The 16084-nt window shown below is 40.5% G+C and overlaps 1 protein-coding gene across 1 annotated transcript in view; it reads left to right on the top strand.

The window, feature by feature from the left end:
* LOC112115873 (G-protein-signaling modulator 2) overlaps window positions 1-15944 on the top strand; it is a 35463-nt gene extending 19519 nt beyond the window's left edge. The window contains exons 4-11 of the mRNA XM_029912364.1: window positions 538-693; window positions 1691-1799; window positions 2562-2691; window positions 3862-3932; window positions 6412-6588; window positions 7872-8028; window positions 8190-8407; window positions 15176-15944. Coding sequence (XP_029768224.1) covers window positions 538-693; window positions 1691-1799; window positions 2562-2691; window positions 3862-3932; window positions 6412-6588; window positions 7872-8028; window positions 8190-8407; window positions 15176-15352 — 1195 coding nt within the window. The 3' untranslated portion in view covers window positions 15353-15944. The remainder of the gene's footprint in view (window positions 1-537; window positions 694-1690; window positions 1800-2561; window positions 2692-3861; window positions 3933-6411; window positions 6589-7871; window positions 8029-8189; window positions 8408-15175) is intronic.
* Window positions 15945-16084: the final 140 nt, after the last annotated feature.

Genomic DNA, 16084 nt, shown 5'->3' with positions numbered 1-16084 from the left:
ACCCACGAAAGCTTATGCTCCAATACGTCTGTTAGTCTATAAAGTGCCACAGGACTCTGTCGCTTTTTATTGGTCAAACAGTTAACTGCGTCAGCAATCAAGTCTGCCTTGATAGCTACAGAAGTATCTTAACACTACCTACTCCTATTGATTAAACATTTGCTGTGTCTGTTATTTTCTAAAGTTGGCATCATACTTTGTGTAAACTGCACTCTGGATTTTTTTATACAGTGAAGAAAATCAGCATAAATAATGAAGTAATGAAGCAGCTGGCTAAAGTTAGAATATGCAGTTTAAGGGCCCAGTCCTCCTCCCATTGAAAACAATTGGACTTTTTTTTTCCATTTTAAGGTTAGAGATAAATAGGAAGGGGAAAAACTAATTATTCTCTTGTGGGATGATTATTTGCAAAACAAGGTTGAATTTTACCATTTTACCCAGGCAACTGTATTGATTTCAGTGGGGTTGCACAGGTATAGATTGAGAACAGAATTTTTCCTGTAGTGATTTTGTGAGGCTAATAATCCATTCTCTTAGGAAGACACTACAACTGGCTCGACAGCTTAAAGACAGAGCTGTGGAAGCACAGGCTTGTTACAGTCTTGGAAATACATATACTTTGCTCCAAGACTATGAAAAAGCAATTGACTATCATCTGAAGCACCTTACAATCGCTCAGGAACTGAATGATAGGTAAGTCCTTTGGAGCCAATATTGTATATTTAACTTAGAGGGATAATAGGATTGCCCCTTCGTCTCCTGTAATTGTTCTGTATATGGAACTTGCTTTGAAATCAATATGAGTTCCCAGCATGGATTGGCTATAGGATTATACCCTTCATAGGAAAAAGTGGTAGTCTTAAAGATATCACATTAATGAATCCTGAGATGAAAGGTAGACTTTGTGCAGTTGTATTGAGATGAAGAGTATCCCGTGACTTATGGAATCACTGATACTGTTAGACTGACTTCCACCTCTGTCAGTTTTTTGGTTAATTGTTAAGGGAAGAGACAGCAGCTCTCAATCTTTACTTCGAAATAAATGATTGCTGTAATTTTGCAGCCTTCTCAGACCAATAGATGCGCTTTTGTGCCTTCACTGGGGAGGAATGAAGTGGAGAGAAAAGGACAAGTCCACTAAAATGATATAGTTTTTAAATGCAGATGATTTTTAAGCCCTGTATTTTAATATTCAGGGCAACTAAAATTGCTTTGTAATTTTTAAATGTTATGCTTATTGATTTGTAGAGAAAGACAAATGTTAAGAATGGGCCAGAGAATGCAATTCAAGCAAAAAATGCTTATGAACTGGGTTACAAAATGTGGTCCCTATGCATTTTTAAACTCTTGGGTCCTTTGTATCGTTATCAGCATCTTGTCATTTGAATCATAATGTTCACAAGACTGAAGGAGTGATTTGTCCGTTCTGTAAAGTAAAAATCAAAGATCTTACCTTCACAAAATTCCTAATTTAAGTAGCAAGTGTTTTAAATGAATGCTGAATAGATTGTTTAAATACTTGGTTAAATGTCTTTCATTACTGCCTATAATGTACTTAATATTTTGGTGCTTGAAATGGGAGTTTTCCTACGCTTACTGGGCCCAGCAACAGATTCTGTCCCAGAAGTTACAGCATGAAATTCTGACCACCTGGGATTACAACTGAATATTTGCTTCAATTGTGTTACAGAATTGGTGAAGGAAGAGCATGCTGGAGTTTAGGAAATGCGTACACAGCATTAGGAAATCATGACCAAGCTATGCACTTTGCAGAAAAGCATTTAGAAATTTCAAGAGAGGTATGACTTGTGCATTCTTCTGTTTTGGCTGTTGGCTTTTCCTCTTGAAGATCTTTCTAATGTCACACATCCAGACTGCATGACACATTGTGTTTGGAGGAAGAAAATAAAAAATCTGTCTCAAAGTAGTGTCATCTGAGGGGGGTTAGTTTACAGTGGCCCCAGTAAATGTGTGTGAAGAGGAAAAATAGTTGGAATGAAAAGTTGTGGCTTTGCACCTAATGCATTAGTAAAAGGATTCAAGAAGAGTCTTTCTGTATGGAAATGTCACCACTGTAGTGGTGTCAAGGCCATAGACACAAAGTAATCGTGTAATATTCTTGGAAAGCAAAAGGTACAGCATTTGTAGATTTTTCTTAAATATCAACAAAAATTGGCAAAAATAGCAACATAAGTTGTCAGCAGACTAATTCTTCACTTTCTATTTTCTGTCACCTTGTGAAATGCTGTTCACTTTCTCTGGTGCATCAGTCAACTTTGCCTAAATGCACACCAGATTTTAAGATGTTGAAGAGAAACTTTAAATCCATAAGCAGCATGCTCTCATTCTGCAATTGTGGGCTGAGATGTATATATCTACCTCAGCCCACAATTGCAAAATGAGAGCATGCTGCAGATATATACACATGCTTGCTGTGTGTTTGATTTTGATTCATGGGATAGGTGTTCAGAGCATGCGACTGATACCAATAGTTACATTTTTAGAAATTTGAGGAAATAAATAATAACCAAATAAACATATTCAAATGTACTTGGTTGCAGGTAGGGGATAGAAGTGGAGAATTAACAGCTAGACTTAACCTCTCAGATCTTCAAATGGTGCTTGGTCTAAGCTACAGCACAAACAACTCCATGATGTCAGAAATCCATGCTGTAGATAATAGTTTGAATGGTAAGTGCTTCTTTCCAGCATATTTTTTTAGCTGAAGTTGAGAGGAAAAAATGATTGCTCCTTTATTGTGTTCAGAGGCTTTTGTATTTGTGTTTCTCACTCTCCTATCTCCCTTCTCCCCTCCCTCCCCCCAAATATCTGCTTGTTCCATTTGGAATATTGGGCCTTCTTTTTGATAAAGGGACCTTTTTATGTTTGGAAGACTTGCATCATGGAATCAGACAGGCCTGCAACACAGGCTGTTCCTCTCCACAAGTTGAATGGTCTAAATCTGAATGTTCCCCAACCACTTCATTTAAGGGGAGAAGAGAGGCTGATGTTGCTATGCAGATCCTCCAAAAAAATGTCAGTCCTCTAATAAAGAGGGAAGTTTGAGGACCTGACTTTTTTCCAAATTAGAAGAAAGAATGCTTAAAACAATCCCATTTTTAAAAAAATAAAAAATTAAAGCCACATTTATATGCATCTTAATAGAGCTGGAAAGAATGCAAACAAAGTTCGATTTTTGCTTTATAGTCCATTGTTTGCATTTTGTCTGTGGGTAATTTTTTTTTTAAATGAGAGCAAATATGTAACAGCTTTTTTTTTTTTTTTTTTTAAAGAAAAAATCTGAGATAAGACTGATTTTATGCACCAGATTACCAGTTTTGCCTTGCCTCCTTTCTCCATAGCATTCTTACTGGCATTGGGGAGCTTACAATACAAATCGTGGGCTCATCTGATGTCCCTCTTCCTCTGTCTAAACTCCCTAATCAAACCTTTCTCTCCCTGCTCCCCATCCACAGTTGTGTAGCCTCTTCAAAACTCAGTTGATCTTCTGTGACTTTGTAGTGTAATGCCAATTATTTTTAGAAAGTGCGTGGTATTTTGATGCAAGAGCATAGCATTCCTGGATCAAAGAATCTTATTGCAAGGAGACAGTCTATATTTGTGTTTTAAGGTAATTAGCCTTAAACTCTGAAGTGCAAAACCAAGTGTTTTCAGCCTGGGTACTCTATAGATGTTTACTCCATGCTAATATTTTTTTACTACATCATTTTGGAACTTAAAATTACCACGTCTTAAACCTTAGATGGTATATACCACAACATAGCTTTGAAATGTAGAAAATGCATCTTTCCGCTTCATAGGCAACCAACTTATTTAGTCTTATTTCATCTCTTCCCAAAGGTGCAAGATCCAGAGTAGGACGCCGTCACAGTATGGAAAACATGGAACTTATGAAATTAACACCTGAAAAGGTTGGCACTTCCTTTCTTTTCTTTCTGTTCTGAGTAGTAGAATTGCAGTAATGTTTCATAACTTTCAGTGCACCAGTGCTATGAAATGCCTAACGTGAATCATTCCATATAAATTCTTCATTCAAATGATAGGAGCATGGGTTTTAGGGCAAGATAATCAGAAATTGTATATACTAACAACTTTAGAAGTGGCTAGTAAAATCTTGATCAATGAAATGAAGTGTCAAGCAGATATAAATCTAGAGAAGTCAGAGACATGTTCAATAACTAGTTGTGGCAAAGAGTATTCATGATCAAAAGCACAATGGTAGCAAAGTCAGTCCTATGTAATGGTTTACTGAAGGATGTTCTCTCAGGAATGTAGAATTTATTTTCTGCAGTACACATCAGAAGTGTGTAGGGAGTGTGTATTTCCCCTAAGAGCTTCAGTTTATCTGGGTAGTCAAGAAGTGATTCAGAATAAAATGAAAGGGAAGCTGTCCATAGAACTTAGAGCAATCATTCCTCAGCTATGAAACAATTTCATATTTTTATTTATATATCAAATTTTTATAGTGTTTTGTTTGAGGCTCTCAGAACATTTTGCAAACAATTAAGCCTTTCAACATCCATGTTAAGTAGATATATTTTAGAAATGTAAAAGCTGAGGCACTGTAAGGTCACACAGGAAGTCTGTCAGAGCTGGGAATAGAACAGAGTTCTCCTAACTAGTAGTGATGTACCTTAACCTCAAGGCAAGAGTTATCTAAAATGAACCTGTTTGCCTCATGAGCCAAGTTGACAATTCTGTATAAATCCATGTTTCCCAAAGGATTTTAATGGGAGTTGGAACTTCTACTTCAACCTCCATCCTGGGACACTATTCATCCCCATCTCCTCCAATAGTACAAACCTGTTCACTAGTTTTGCAGATAAGAGAGTTAAATCTCTTCCAGGACTGACATGTTGGGCAGCTGATGGTGCTGAAGTTTGTCACTTCTTGCACTCTGACCCCCTGCTGGGACTGATATACAAGATCCTAAGTTTGGCCTCCAACCTGCATCTCCCACAATGTAGTGCTGAACATTCAGCTAGTTCCAGCTGAAGTTTTTTATCCTATACCGCTCTGATCACTTAAACTTTTGCTTAGGTGATACCTTTTAAAAATATGAGTCCTGTATGTGACAGTATAGTCTGGGGTACTGTGTAATGAGAGTTTTCCAAGATGCCTCTATAAGAAACCAAAACTAAATATCATAGCATCGCTGTAACAAAGGACTTCCTTTGAAATACTACTCTTCTAAACTCAAGAGAAGGAGTTTAATTGAGGGATGAGGTTCCAAAGGCATAATGGGGGGAAAAGCCCAGCATAGGAGCCTGATTTTAGGAGTTTAGATAAGGCCGAAAGCAGAGGCTCTGAAAGACCTTAAGATATGGCTAGAATATCCAACACGAAGAGACTGTACAAATAAGGCGTTGGTGCCAGCCAATGAATGGCTTTGTCAGAACCAGAATATTTGTTTAGTCTTTATAAGCTTCTAATGCAGCTGTACCTAATTATGTCAAGAGGGCAAAAAATACTGGTACACTAATCTCTGAGTAGGAATCTGCCTTATAGCATTAACCAAACTTAGGTCCCTGATATCCTTCTGTTTTGGCAGCCACCTCTGCTTTCAGAGCCATGCTGCTACTGTTGTCTGGCATCTGTGTAACAAGGGAGAAGTTTAATTTTAAAATTCAACTGCACAGTTTCCCTGTGAAAAAGCTCTAAAAGGCTCCTATGTCATCACAACGTACAGTCAACCTGTGGAACTCTGCCAGGGAATGTTGTGAAGGCCAAGACTATAATAGGGTTAAACAAAGAACTAAATAATTTCATGGAGGATAGATCCATCAATGGCTATTAGCCAGGATGGGCAGGGATGCAAAACCATGTGCTGAAGTGTCCCCTAGCCTCTGTTTGCCAGAAGCAGGGAATGGGCAACACAGGGTGGATCACTTAATGATTACCTTTTCTATTCATTCCATCTGAAGCACCTGGCATTGGCCATGTCGGAAGGCAGGATACAGGGCTAGATGGACCATTGGTCTGACCCAGTATGTCCGTTATGTTTGTTATGTTAAGGGGTTTGACTTTCTGAGGAAAAGACAAATTTACCTAAAAAATGCTCTAGCATTTTAATTTACAGCTTAAGTTACAGTTCTAAATTTCACTGACAATATTGAAAGATTTTAATTCTATTACTCTCTCTGAATGGAATGTTCTTTCTTTGATTCACTGACATTGAGCTCATTTCCTATTGTATGTTAGAGATAATACAGGACTCCATAGTCACAGGTCAGGTGATGTAACCTAACAGTTAAATTTTGTTCATCCATCTACTGAAAAGGAAACACACATAATCTAGAGATTCTTCACTGGTGGGGAGTGAAGCTAGTTAGATGATAGGCAGCAGCATATGTAAAGAAGGCTTGTTTCATCTGACTCTTGTTTTCTTAGATTCAGAACTGGAACAGTGACATTCTTGCTAAACAGAAACCCCTGGTTGCCAAACCTTCAGCAAAGCTGCACTTCGTAAATCGACTAAAAGGCAAAAAGTACAAAAATGGCAAATCCTCCAAAGTTCTGCAGGATGCTAGTAATTCTATTGATCATCGACTTCCAAGCTCTCAGAGGGTATGTTTGGAGAACTAAAGCCTAAACAGTTTTAATTGTTTGCTTGGTGAAAATTTCTAAGTTACAAATGAGTGCTCATTTCTGGAGTTGTGTTAATTTCAGTTCTTATTGTTCACTTGATCAGAAAAAAAGTGATTAAAGTATAGTAACTCCGCGCTTAATGTTGTAGTTATGTTCCTGAAAAATGTTACTTTAAGCAAAACGATGTTAAGCGAATCCAATTTCCCCATAAAAAGTAATGTAAATAGGGGAGATTAGATTCCAGGGAATTTTGTTCGCCAGACAAAAGGCCACACCCACACCCACACACCCATACCCACACACAGTTTTAAACAAACAATTTAATACTGTACACAGCAATGATGATTGTGAAGCTTGTTTGAGGTGGTGGGAAGAGGGTGGGATATTTCCCAGGGGATGCCTTACTGCTAAATGATGAACTAGCACTTGGCTGAGCCCTCAATGGTTAACACGTTGTTAATGTAGCCTCATACTCTACAAGGCGGCATGAATGGAGGGAGGAGACACAGCATGAAGAGAGAGACAGAGACTCACACTGTGTGTGTGTGTGTGACGCGCATTGCCCCTTTAAGTACGCTGAGCCCACTGTAAGTACACTGCCTTTTTAAGTAGATCAGCAAGTTGAGACAGCAGCTGCCAGCAAGCTCTCTCCGTGTCCGTCTGTCCCCCTGCTCTGAGGAGATGAGGTGCAGGAGAGGAGGGAGACACCCTGACATAGCACCCCTCTTCTCCCTCCCCCGCCCTGCACAGCAAGCAGGCGGCTCCTGGGAGCAGCTCCAAGGCAGAGGGCAGGAGCAGCAACGAAACAACTTTAACCGGGATGATGTTGAGTGTGGAGTTACTGTACAGAACTAGCTTTGTCACAAGATTAATATATACATGTTCAATTTTGCCTTAAATTTGAAAGAAGTGAAATAATAAAAATTTAAGTTAACTTGATCAAGGTCAGAGGAGAGAATCTATTTGTGATAATGAGAACTAAAGCAGCAACTGGAAACATGTCTCTGGCTTATACCTTGCAGCTTTATTTTCCTTTTGACTACTAACTGTGCCATATAATGCTCACATTTCAATTGTTTTAAAAGATCTTCCACAAGTGGGCTTGTTTTGTTGACTTGATCACCTTCCATTGTAACATTGTGTTTAAACAATATCCAAATATCAAACATGACCGGATTAAACTGCCATAACTTCTGCATTACAGTTCAATAGGGGACAATCGTAACCCAAAGTTTCCCTGACACTCTTGCCTATCTTTTCAGAAAAACAGTCCTGATATGACTGGAGATGAAGGGTTCTTTGACTTGCTGAGCCGGTTTCAAAGCAACAGGATGGATGATCAGAGATGCTGTTTCCAGGAGAAGAGCAGAATGACAGCTGCAGCATCATCCTCCACCCCACCTAAAACAATGAGAAAATGTACATTTTTTTTTTATTGTTTGTTTGAAAAAAAATCTACCCAAATCATGTGCCTCTGTCTTGGCTTGATGTCAGTGTTTTAAACTGTTCTAACACTCAAGATTTACTGTTCCAAGGCACATTTCCAGACTAACTTGTTCGCTTTCTCCTTCCATCTTCAGCCTTTTCTACTTCCATGGTCTCACCGCACACTGATGAATTTTTAGATCTACTTGCAAGCTCACAGAGCCGCCGCCTAGATGATCAACGAGCCAGCTTTAGCAATTTACCTGGGCTTCGTCTCAATCAGCACAACAGTCAGTCAGTCCTTGGCCACCTAATGGCTAGCAACAACAGAGAATCAGATGATGACTTCTTTGATATCTTAATAAAATGTCAAGTAAGTCAATAAGAATGGTATGTGGAAAAAACTGCTGCTCAGTTACATGGGATGGGGCTATTACATTACACTGAGGGTCAAAAGAACTGGGTGTTCATGTAATTTACCCCCACGAGGCCTCATTTACCTCATCTCAAAAATGGGGATAATGCCTATATCTATAAGCACTTTGAAATTGATATATGAAAAGCATTCTAAAAGTGCTAGGTGCTGTAATATGTGCAGAGTTGGAGAGAAAATTCAGTGAGGTTTTTTCCATGTTTTTAACTTATGTCACTGCAATCTTTACACTCAACATCAGTAAGACTCTTGATACTAGAAATATTAGGCTCTAAATTCAATCTGTGAATGAAACTTCCTATTGAATCTTTCAGAATATATTGAAATGAGGAGTACATTGAGGTTCTTTGACTGCTTGCTCATGTCAATTCCATGGTAGGTGTGTGTGCGCAACATGCACAGTTGCTGGATGTTTTTTCCTTAGTGGTAGCTGTAGGGGCTGGCCCTGTCGCCCCCGGGAGCCTGTGCTTATGCGCCAGTATAAGGGGCGCTGCTAGCCCCCCTGCTCTCTGTTCCTTCTTACCGCACAGGACGGTTGCTGGAGTGTTTCTTGCCTTGCAAGCTTTCCAGTGGGTTTTGGACTTTGTTGTTCTGTATATAGTTAAATGTTTAGTTGATAGCTGTAGTTAGTTAAGGTAGATAGCAGTCCCATATCGGGACGTTGTCATAAGAATGGGGCATGCCCTGGTCCCCGGGTTTCAAATCGTCTATTGCCTGCGTTAAGTCCATGCCAGTGAAAGACCCCAATTCAAGCTGCTTAAAGTGCCTCGGGGAAGCCCACATTAAGGACGGGTGCAAAATCTGCAGGGCTTCAGGACATGCGCACAAAAGGACAAGGACATTTGTTTGAAGACCCTGTTAATGGAAGCAGCACTTAGACTGACCTTGGAGTTGTGCTGCTCTGATTTTGCACTGAGCAATCAGCCTGGGTACGGAGCACTCCCCTGGCACCATTCACTGTTTTCGGTGCCAAGGAAGAGGCACAAGAAACTGGGTGCCAAAAGAGGGCACTCCCCAGTGCCAAAGAGGGATAGGTGGGGAGTGATTGACAAGGTGATACCCATGCCGGGCCTCTTGTCCTCCCCAGAGGTGCAGTCTGTGGCGGTGACTCCACCGAGGGCAACAAGCCCAGTCCAGGACTCAACGCTGACTCCTGGGAGCAGTCAGGGCACCGTACACCTGTGAGCCCCATTGACACCTGAAGCATTGCAGGCAGCAAAGGACCTAATGTCCCTCCTGGTGCTGCCCATGCCCTGAGATCCCCAGCTGGCTTCCTCAGTTGTTGAAGGTGATCACCACCAGAGAAAGACCCTTCATGGGCCCACCACTGGTCTCCAGCTTCACAGCACTGATCCCCACTTCATGACACATATCCACGATCCCATGTCAATGGTCACTGGCTCCACAGCACCAGTCTCCAGCTCCCCTGTCATAGCCGACAGGTGGACGTGGCAATGGCTCCACCATGGTCTCCATGGGAGGAATTCTCGTCGGAGGCCGGGGATGAATCCATTCTGAGAAGACACCAGCATCAGCCTTTCGCATCAGACTTTGGTGCCAGACCTTCTGCAGATGCTTGGCCCCTGGGGCAGTGGTTGGTGCAATGGCAACATTGGAACCTGTGGGGGTTCCCTCTGACGCCAGGTTCCTACTCCCAGCTGTCATCCTTGGTTGTATCCAAGAGACGAACCACTGTGCCGCCCCAGCTAGTGCTGGACTCAGACTGCAACCCAGTATCAGGACCCCGGCAGTGGTCCCCGTGGAGGCAACCCCAGTAGTGGAGAAGGAACCAGCCCCTCCTATCGTGGTAGCCTCTTCCTCATCGTCCCTAGATGTGGAGGTCGCAGGTCCTGCCAACCCCCTGCCACCATACGACTTCAGGGTTTATCAAGAGCTCCTTAAACAAGTCGCCACAAGCTGGAGGTGGAGGAGCGCAAGGAGCCCATGAACAGCCTGTTTGGAGGGGGATGCTGCAGCTAAAATGTCAAAGTGGCCCTACCAGTCCATGAAGGGGTGTTGAAGCTGGTTAGGTTGCTGTGGCAGATCCCATCTTCCCTGCCTCTGACCTTGGAAAAAATATGTCCTGGCTAAGGGGTTTGAATATACGTACTTGCACCCTCCCGTTTCCAGTTTTTATAGCAGTCTTTAACTTGATAAAGTAGGAACCTGCTTCTACATTACTGCATCCAGTTTAGTACAAAATTAGCGATTTTTTAAAAGGAATGACTGAAGCATTTCACCCTGGACATCTCTAGACAGATTTAAACTTCTAGTTTCATTACATGTGCAAGTGAGAGAGAAAATTAAAGCAATAACTAAAACAATCAAGAGTGCCAGTAATGCAAGATGGCTGATTGAAGCTGAAACAACATAATAGTAGCTGCAAGCCTCCATACAAGAAAAATATTCCCACTTAATGCACAATATATAGCTGAAAAGAAACGAGTTGGTTTCTAAGCAGCAGAAGATGCTGTTCAAGAACAAAGTATTACAAGGTCTCTGCCACTTGCTTAGATAGCAAATAATAAATGTAAACTTCGCTCCTGTAATCCTCCTTAACTTGGGATGTATGGTTGGGTGCATTATGCTATCTAAACCTAGCTAAGAGGTAAAGTCCAGTACAGTCTCAAGGCACTCTGTGAAAGATGAAAAATTCTTCCACTACTACCATCAGCCTTAAGCTTAATTGGTTAAGTGGCTGACTGAAAAAAGAAGATTGATATCCCAGCTTCCCTGTAATATTCATTGGAACTCCTGAGGAAGACTGCTTCTGTATACTTGCATCTAGCTATCATAAGTTTGTGCTTAGTAAAAGTAGGACTTTGATTAAAATATAGTATGTATTACTTGAAAATCTACAAAAAACAACTAAATTTACAAAAAGAACAAGGAGTCTGGTGGCACCTTAAAGACTAGCGGATTTATTTTGGCATAAGCTTTCGTGGGTAAAAACCTCACTTCTTCAGATGCATAGAGTGAAAGTTACAGATGCAGGCATTATATACTGACACATGGAGAGCCGGGAGTTACTTCGCAAGTGGAGAACCAGTGTTGACAGGGCCAATTCAATCAGGGTGGATGTAGTCCACTCTCAATAATAGATGAGGAGGTGTCAATTCCAGGAGAGGAAAAGCTGCTTCTGTAATGAGCCAGCCACTCCCAGTCCCTATTCAAGCCCAGATTAATGGTGTTAAATTTGCAAATGAATTTTAGTTCTGCTGTTTCTCTTTGAAGTCTGTTTCTGAAGTTTTTTTGTTCAATGATAGTGACTTTTAAATCTGTAATAGAATGACCAGGGAGATTGAAGTGTTCACTTACTGGCTTATGTATGTTACCATTCCTGATGTCCGATTTGTGTCCATTTATTCCACTTCCTGGACACTACAGTGCAAATAAGTGATGGTCACATAACCACCACCCTATACCGGAAGCCTACTGACCGCTATACGTACCTACATGCCTCCAGCTTCCATCCAAGACACATCACACGATCTATTGTCTACAGCCAAGCCCTAAGATACAACCGAATTTGCTCCAACCCCTCAGACAGAGACAAACACCTACAAGATCTTTATCAAGCATTCGTAAAATACAATACCCACCTGGGGAAGTGAGGAAACAGATTGACAGAGCAAGACGGGTACCCAGAAATCACCTACTACAGGACAGGCCCAACAAGGACAATAACAGAACACCACTGGCCATCACATACAGCCCCCAGCTAAAACCTCTCCAGCGCATTATCCACGATCTACAACCTATCCTGGAAAATGATCCCTCACTCTCACAGACCTTGGGAGGGAGGCCAGTCCTCGCTTACAGACAACCCCCCAACCTGAAGCAAATACTCACCAGCAACCACACACCACACCACAGAAACACCAACCCAGGAACCAATCCCTGTAGCAAACCTCATTGCCTACTCTGTCCCCATATCTACTCTGGCGACACCATCAGAGGACCCAACCACATCAGCCACACCATCAAGGGCTCATTCACCTGCACATCCACTAATGTTATATATGCCATCATGTGCCAGCAATGCCCCTCTGCCATGTACATTGGCCAAACCGGACAGTCCCTCCGCAAAAGAATAAATGGACACAAATCGGACATCAGGAATGGTAACATACATAAACCAGTAAGTGAACACTTCAATCTCCCTGGTCAATGATAGTGACTTTTAAATCTGTAATAGAATGAACAAAAAAACTTCAGAAACAGACTTCAAAGAGAAACAGCAGAACTAAAATTCATTTGCAAATTTAACACCATTAATCTGGGCTTGAATAGGGACTGGGAGTGGCTGGCTCATTACAGATGCAGCTTTTCCTCTCCTGGAATTGACACCTCCTCATCTCTTATTGGGAGTGGACTACATCCACCCTGATTGAATTGGCCCTGTCAACACTGGTTCTCCACTTGTGAAGTAACTCCCTGCTCTCCATGTGTCAGTATATAATGCCTGCATCTGTACCTTTCACTCTATGCATCTGAAGAAGCGAGGTTTTTACCCACGAACGCTTATGCCCAAATAAATCCGTTAGTCTTTAAGGTGCCACCAGACTCCTTGTTGTTTTTGTAGATACAGACTAACACGGCTACCCCCTGATACTTAAATTTACAAAACCATTGAAGGAGGTGTTGAAGGATTTTAATGGATTACAGCTGTCAGTCTCAGTGGAAATCGGTCTTGATCTAATAAACAAAACTGGAACCTCATAAGGACAAAACTTTTTAATACAGAGAAGCTATGAAATATTTCTACTCCTTAGTTAACATGAGTGATCCGAAATAAAGGTCAGGCTGGGTCCAGAACAGAAAGAGGATTAAATGGAATGTAATCATTAGTTCCTTTTCTTAACACTGAAGAGCTTGAATTCTACCCTAAATCTGTTGCAGTAGCCAGAGAAGTGCCACACTTTGCATCAGACTGATGGCAATTTGTGGAAATAAAGTTAGAGGATATTGTGTAGACTTCTATTCAGTTTTAAAAATAACTGCACACTCCTGTGCAGTCAGTACAGCATTAATAGTGTGTATTTCAGCACATTGCTGTAGTTAAACCATTGCAATAGGCTAGATGCTTTAAAATAAGTTGGTAAAAATGTGCCTGTATCCAAAGGAAAGAAGAAGTATAATAGGTAGAAAGTATCCTGGTGACTCCTACTGATGTGTGTGTTTTGTAGAATTGCCTGCTTTCCATTCTGTATAATGTGTACTTTCATGTTGGAACGGCAGATATATTTAAGGTGGTGCAGGTGTTTTTCTTATCAAGCCTTTGTGGGGTCTTACACTTAAGGAAAATGATTTGGGTTTTTCCAGTGTGAGGAAAATATTTACACCCCCTATTGGAGATAATAGGGGTTGCAGAGGATGAAGTCCACAGCAGAATTTAGCGCTAGGAAAATTACTATTTAGTCCAGCACTACTTGAACACATTTTAAATGTGTTGTTACTGCCAGAGAAGGAGGGATGTAAAAGAGTCTCCTCAGAAGCATAGAACCATAACGTTAGAAGGGACGGCAAGGGTCATATAGATGCAGGATTTGTTGCGTTTAATCCATCCAAGACAGATGGCTATCTAGCCTCCTTTTGAAAACCTACAGTAAAGGAGCTTCTACACCCTCCCTAGGCAGTCTGTGGTAGAATGTGAAATCTGTTATGATGAGAAGATTGCTGTAAGAAATTACTGAAGTGCATGGCAGCAGACAATACAGATATACTTACAGAAACTACTGTGAAGCCAGATAAGCTTTAACTCTTCAGTTTGCTCAATATGTTTTACTGTGCTTTTAAGTGAAAATAGCAAAACAAGAGAATCTGTAGCTAAAAAAAAATTTAAACTAGAGGATCCCACCCACCTGTCTATTGCTAGCAGTGGAGTTGGATCAGAGCCAGAATTAACTGCTTCTTCATCTTTTATGTAAGATGCAACTGTACATAAATTAATCCTAGTTAAGGATTCTGCTACAGGTTTGTCCGTGGCGTTTAATTTAATGTTTTTAAAATAAATATCTTCTTCCATTCCCCTCCTGTTTGATTTTCCATTTTATTCCTGAGTTAAACACATAGCTGAAGTCTTTTGCAATTGTATTCTTCTTTATTAACTATAGGAGTGATGTCAGATACAGAAAATCAAATTGGGAATGGAAATTAACACTTACATGCCCTCATGTAAGGAATGAATGGCACTAATAAGGTTGAGGGAGAGTCTAGTTTCCATATAGATAGAAAATAGGAATACAAAACCAAAATATTCCCCTGCAAAAAAGGTTATTCTTTTAATACTTACTACTCACACCTCAATGGGCTCACCAGCAACTAAACTAAATCACATTGTTAACTTAGTACACAAATCTAATACAGGATGTTTTTGATGAGACATCTTCAATGGGTATGTTACAGTATTTCCCATCCAACTGCTAGAGGGGAGGGAGGCGTTTGAGCTGCCCGCACACTGGGTAAGGCTATATACTCTCAGTATTAACTATGCCAGTATTCTAGATGCAATATTACTATAATTTAATTAAAATCCTGTAGTTTTACTAATAAGAAATCCCAATGGCTTTTAATGAATCTGTTCCTGTGCATAAAAATAAACATTCTGCAGTGAGAAAATACAGAATATTAACAATGAAATAGTAAGCGTATCATTGTATGAGCTTCTGACAGGCATTGGTTAAATTTCTCTTGTTAAATCTTTAGGGTTCCAGATTAGATGATCAAAGATGTGCTCCACCATCAACTGCCACAAAAGGACCAACTGTACCTGATGAAGATTTCTTCAGCCTTATTTTGAGATCACAGGCCAAGAGAATGGATGAACAGAGAGTCCCTTTACCCTCCAGTATAAAGAGACTAAATCCTAACGAAGACTTTTAGAAAGAGAAGCCTTGTTGGAATTTCAACTACAGCACAAAGATTAGGGGGTCGGCTTGTACTGTATTTTTTAACAAAGAATCTGTCACTTTCCTTTGTTTGCAGGGAAAACGATAATATGCCTTTAAAGGAAAAAAGGGTTTTGTAGCACTAATAATGTTTGGATATTCAGTTAAGTGTATTGTGTAAATAGTTTTACTTTTCAAAAATAGTGCTAGTAAACTGACAGTTGTACATTCCTGTGATGAGTATTCTGCAAAAGGTACAGTCTACAGTTGCTACTACTGCTAGAGATTAACTGTATGTCAAAGCTTAAATGAGTCACTGAGTACTTTCTTATCTAAAGTGGATAGCATTGTGATCAGTAAGATGTAGTGTTTAAGGTACTCTGCTTCATTGATTAAAACGCTACAAGTTTATGGCAGTTTAAATTAACAGTAATACAAATTTCATAGTTCTATATGTCCTTTTAAAAAACTTTTTTCCCTGATTTGTATGTTTACCTTTCCTGGAACGATCAGTTAGTCCCTGGACTTTTTTTATACCATTTTTTTTTTTAACCCACAAACTGAGGAATAAATTACCTCTCAGACTGCTTATTCGTGTGTGTGTGTGTGTGTGTGTGTGCGCGCGCGCGCGCGCTACTGAAAACCTAACAGATTGGAAAAGTTGTTCTCCGCAGAACTCAGCTCATTATAACAAGACTTTTACTGACTCATCTTGATATCTGAAGTC

This window comes from Terrapene carolina, unplaced genomic scaffold (genome assembly GCF_002925995.2).
Source record: "Terrapene carolina triunguis isolate 2854851 unplaced genomic scaffold, T_m_triunguis-2.0 Scaffold210, whole genome shotgun sequence".
Lineage (NCBI taxonomy): Eukaryota > Metazoa > Chordata > Testudines > Emydidae > Terrapene > Terrapene triunguis.
Note: the sequence above shows the minus strand (reverse complement) of the source record. Positions and strands in the feature narration are given on the sequence as shown.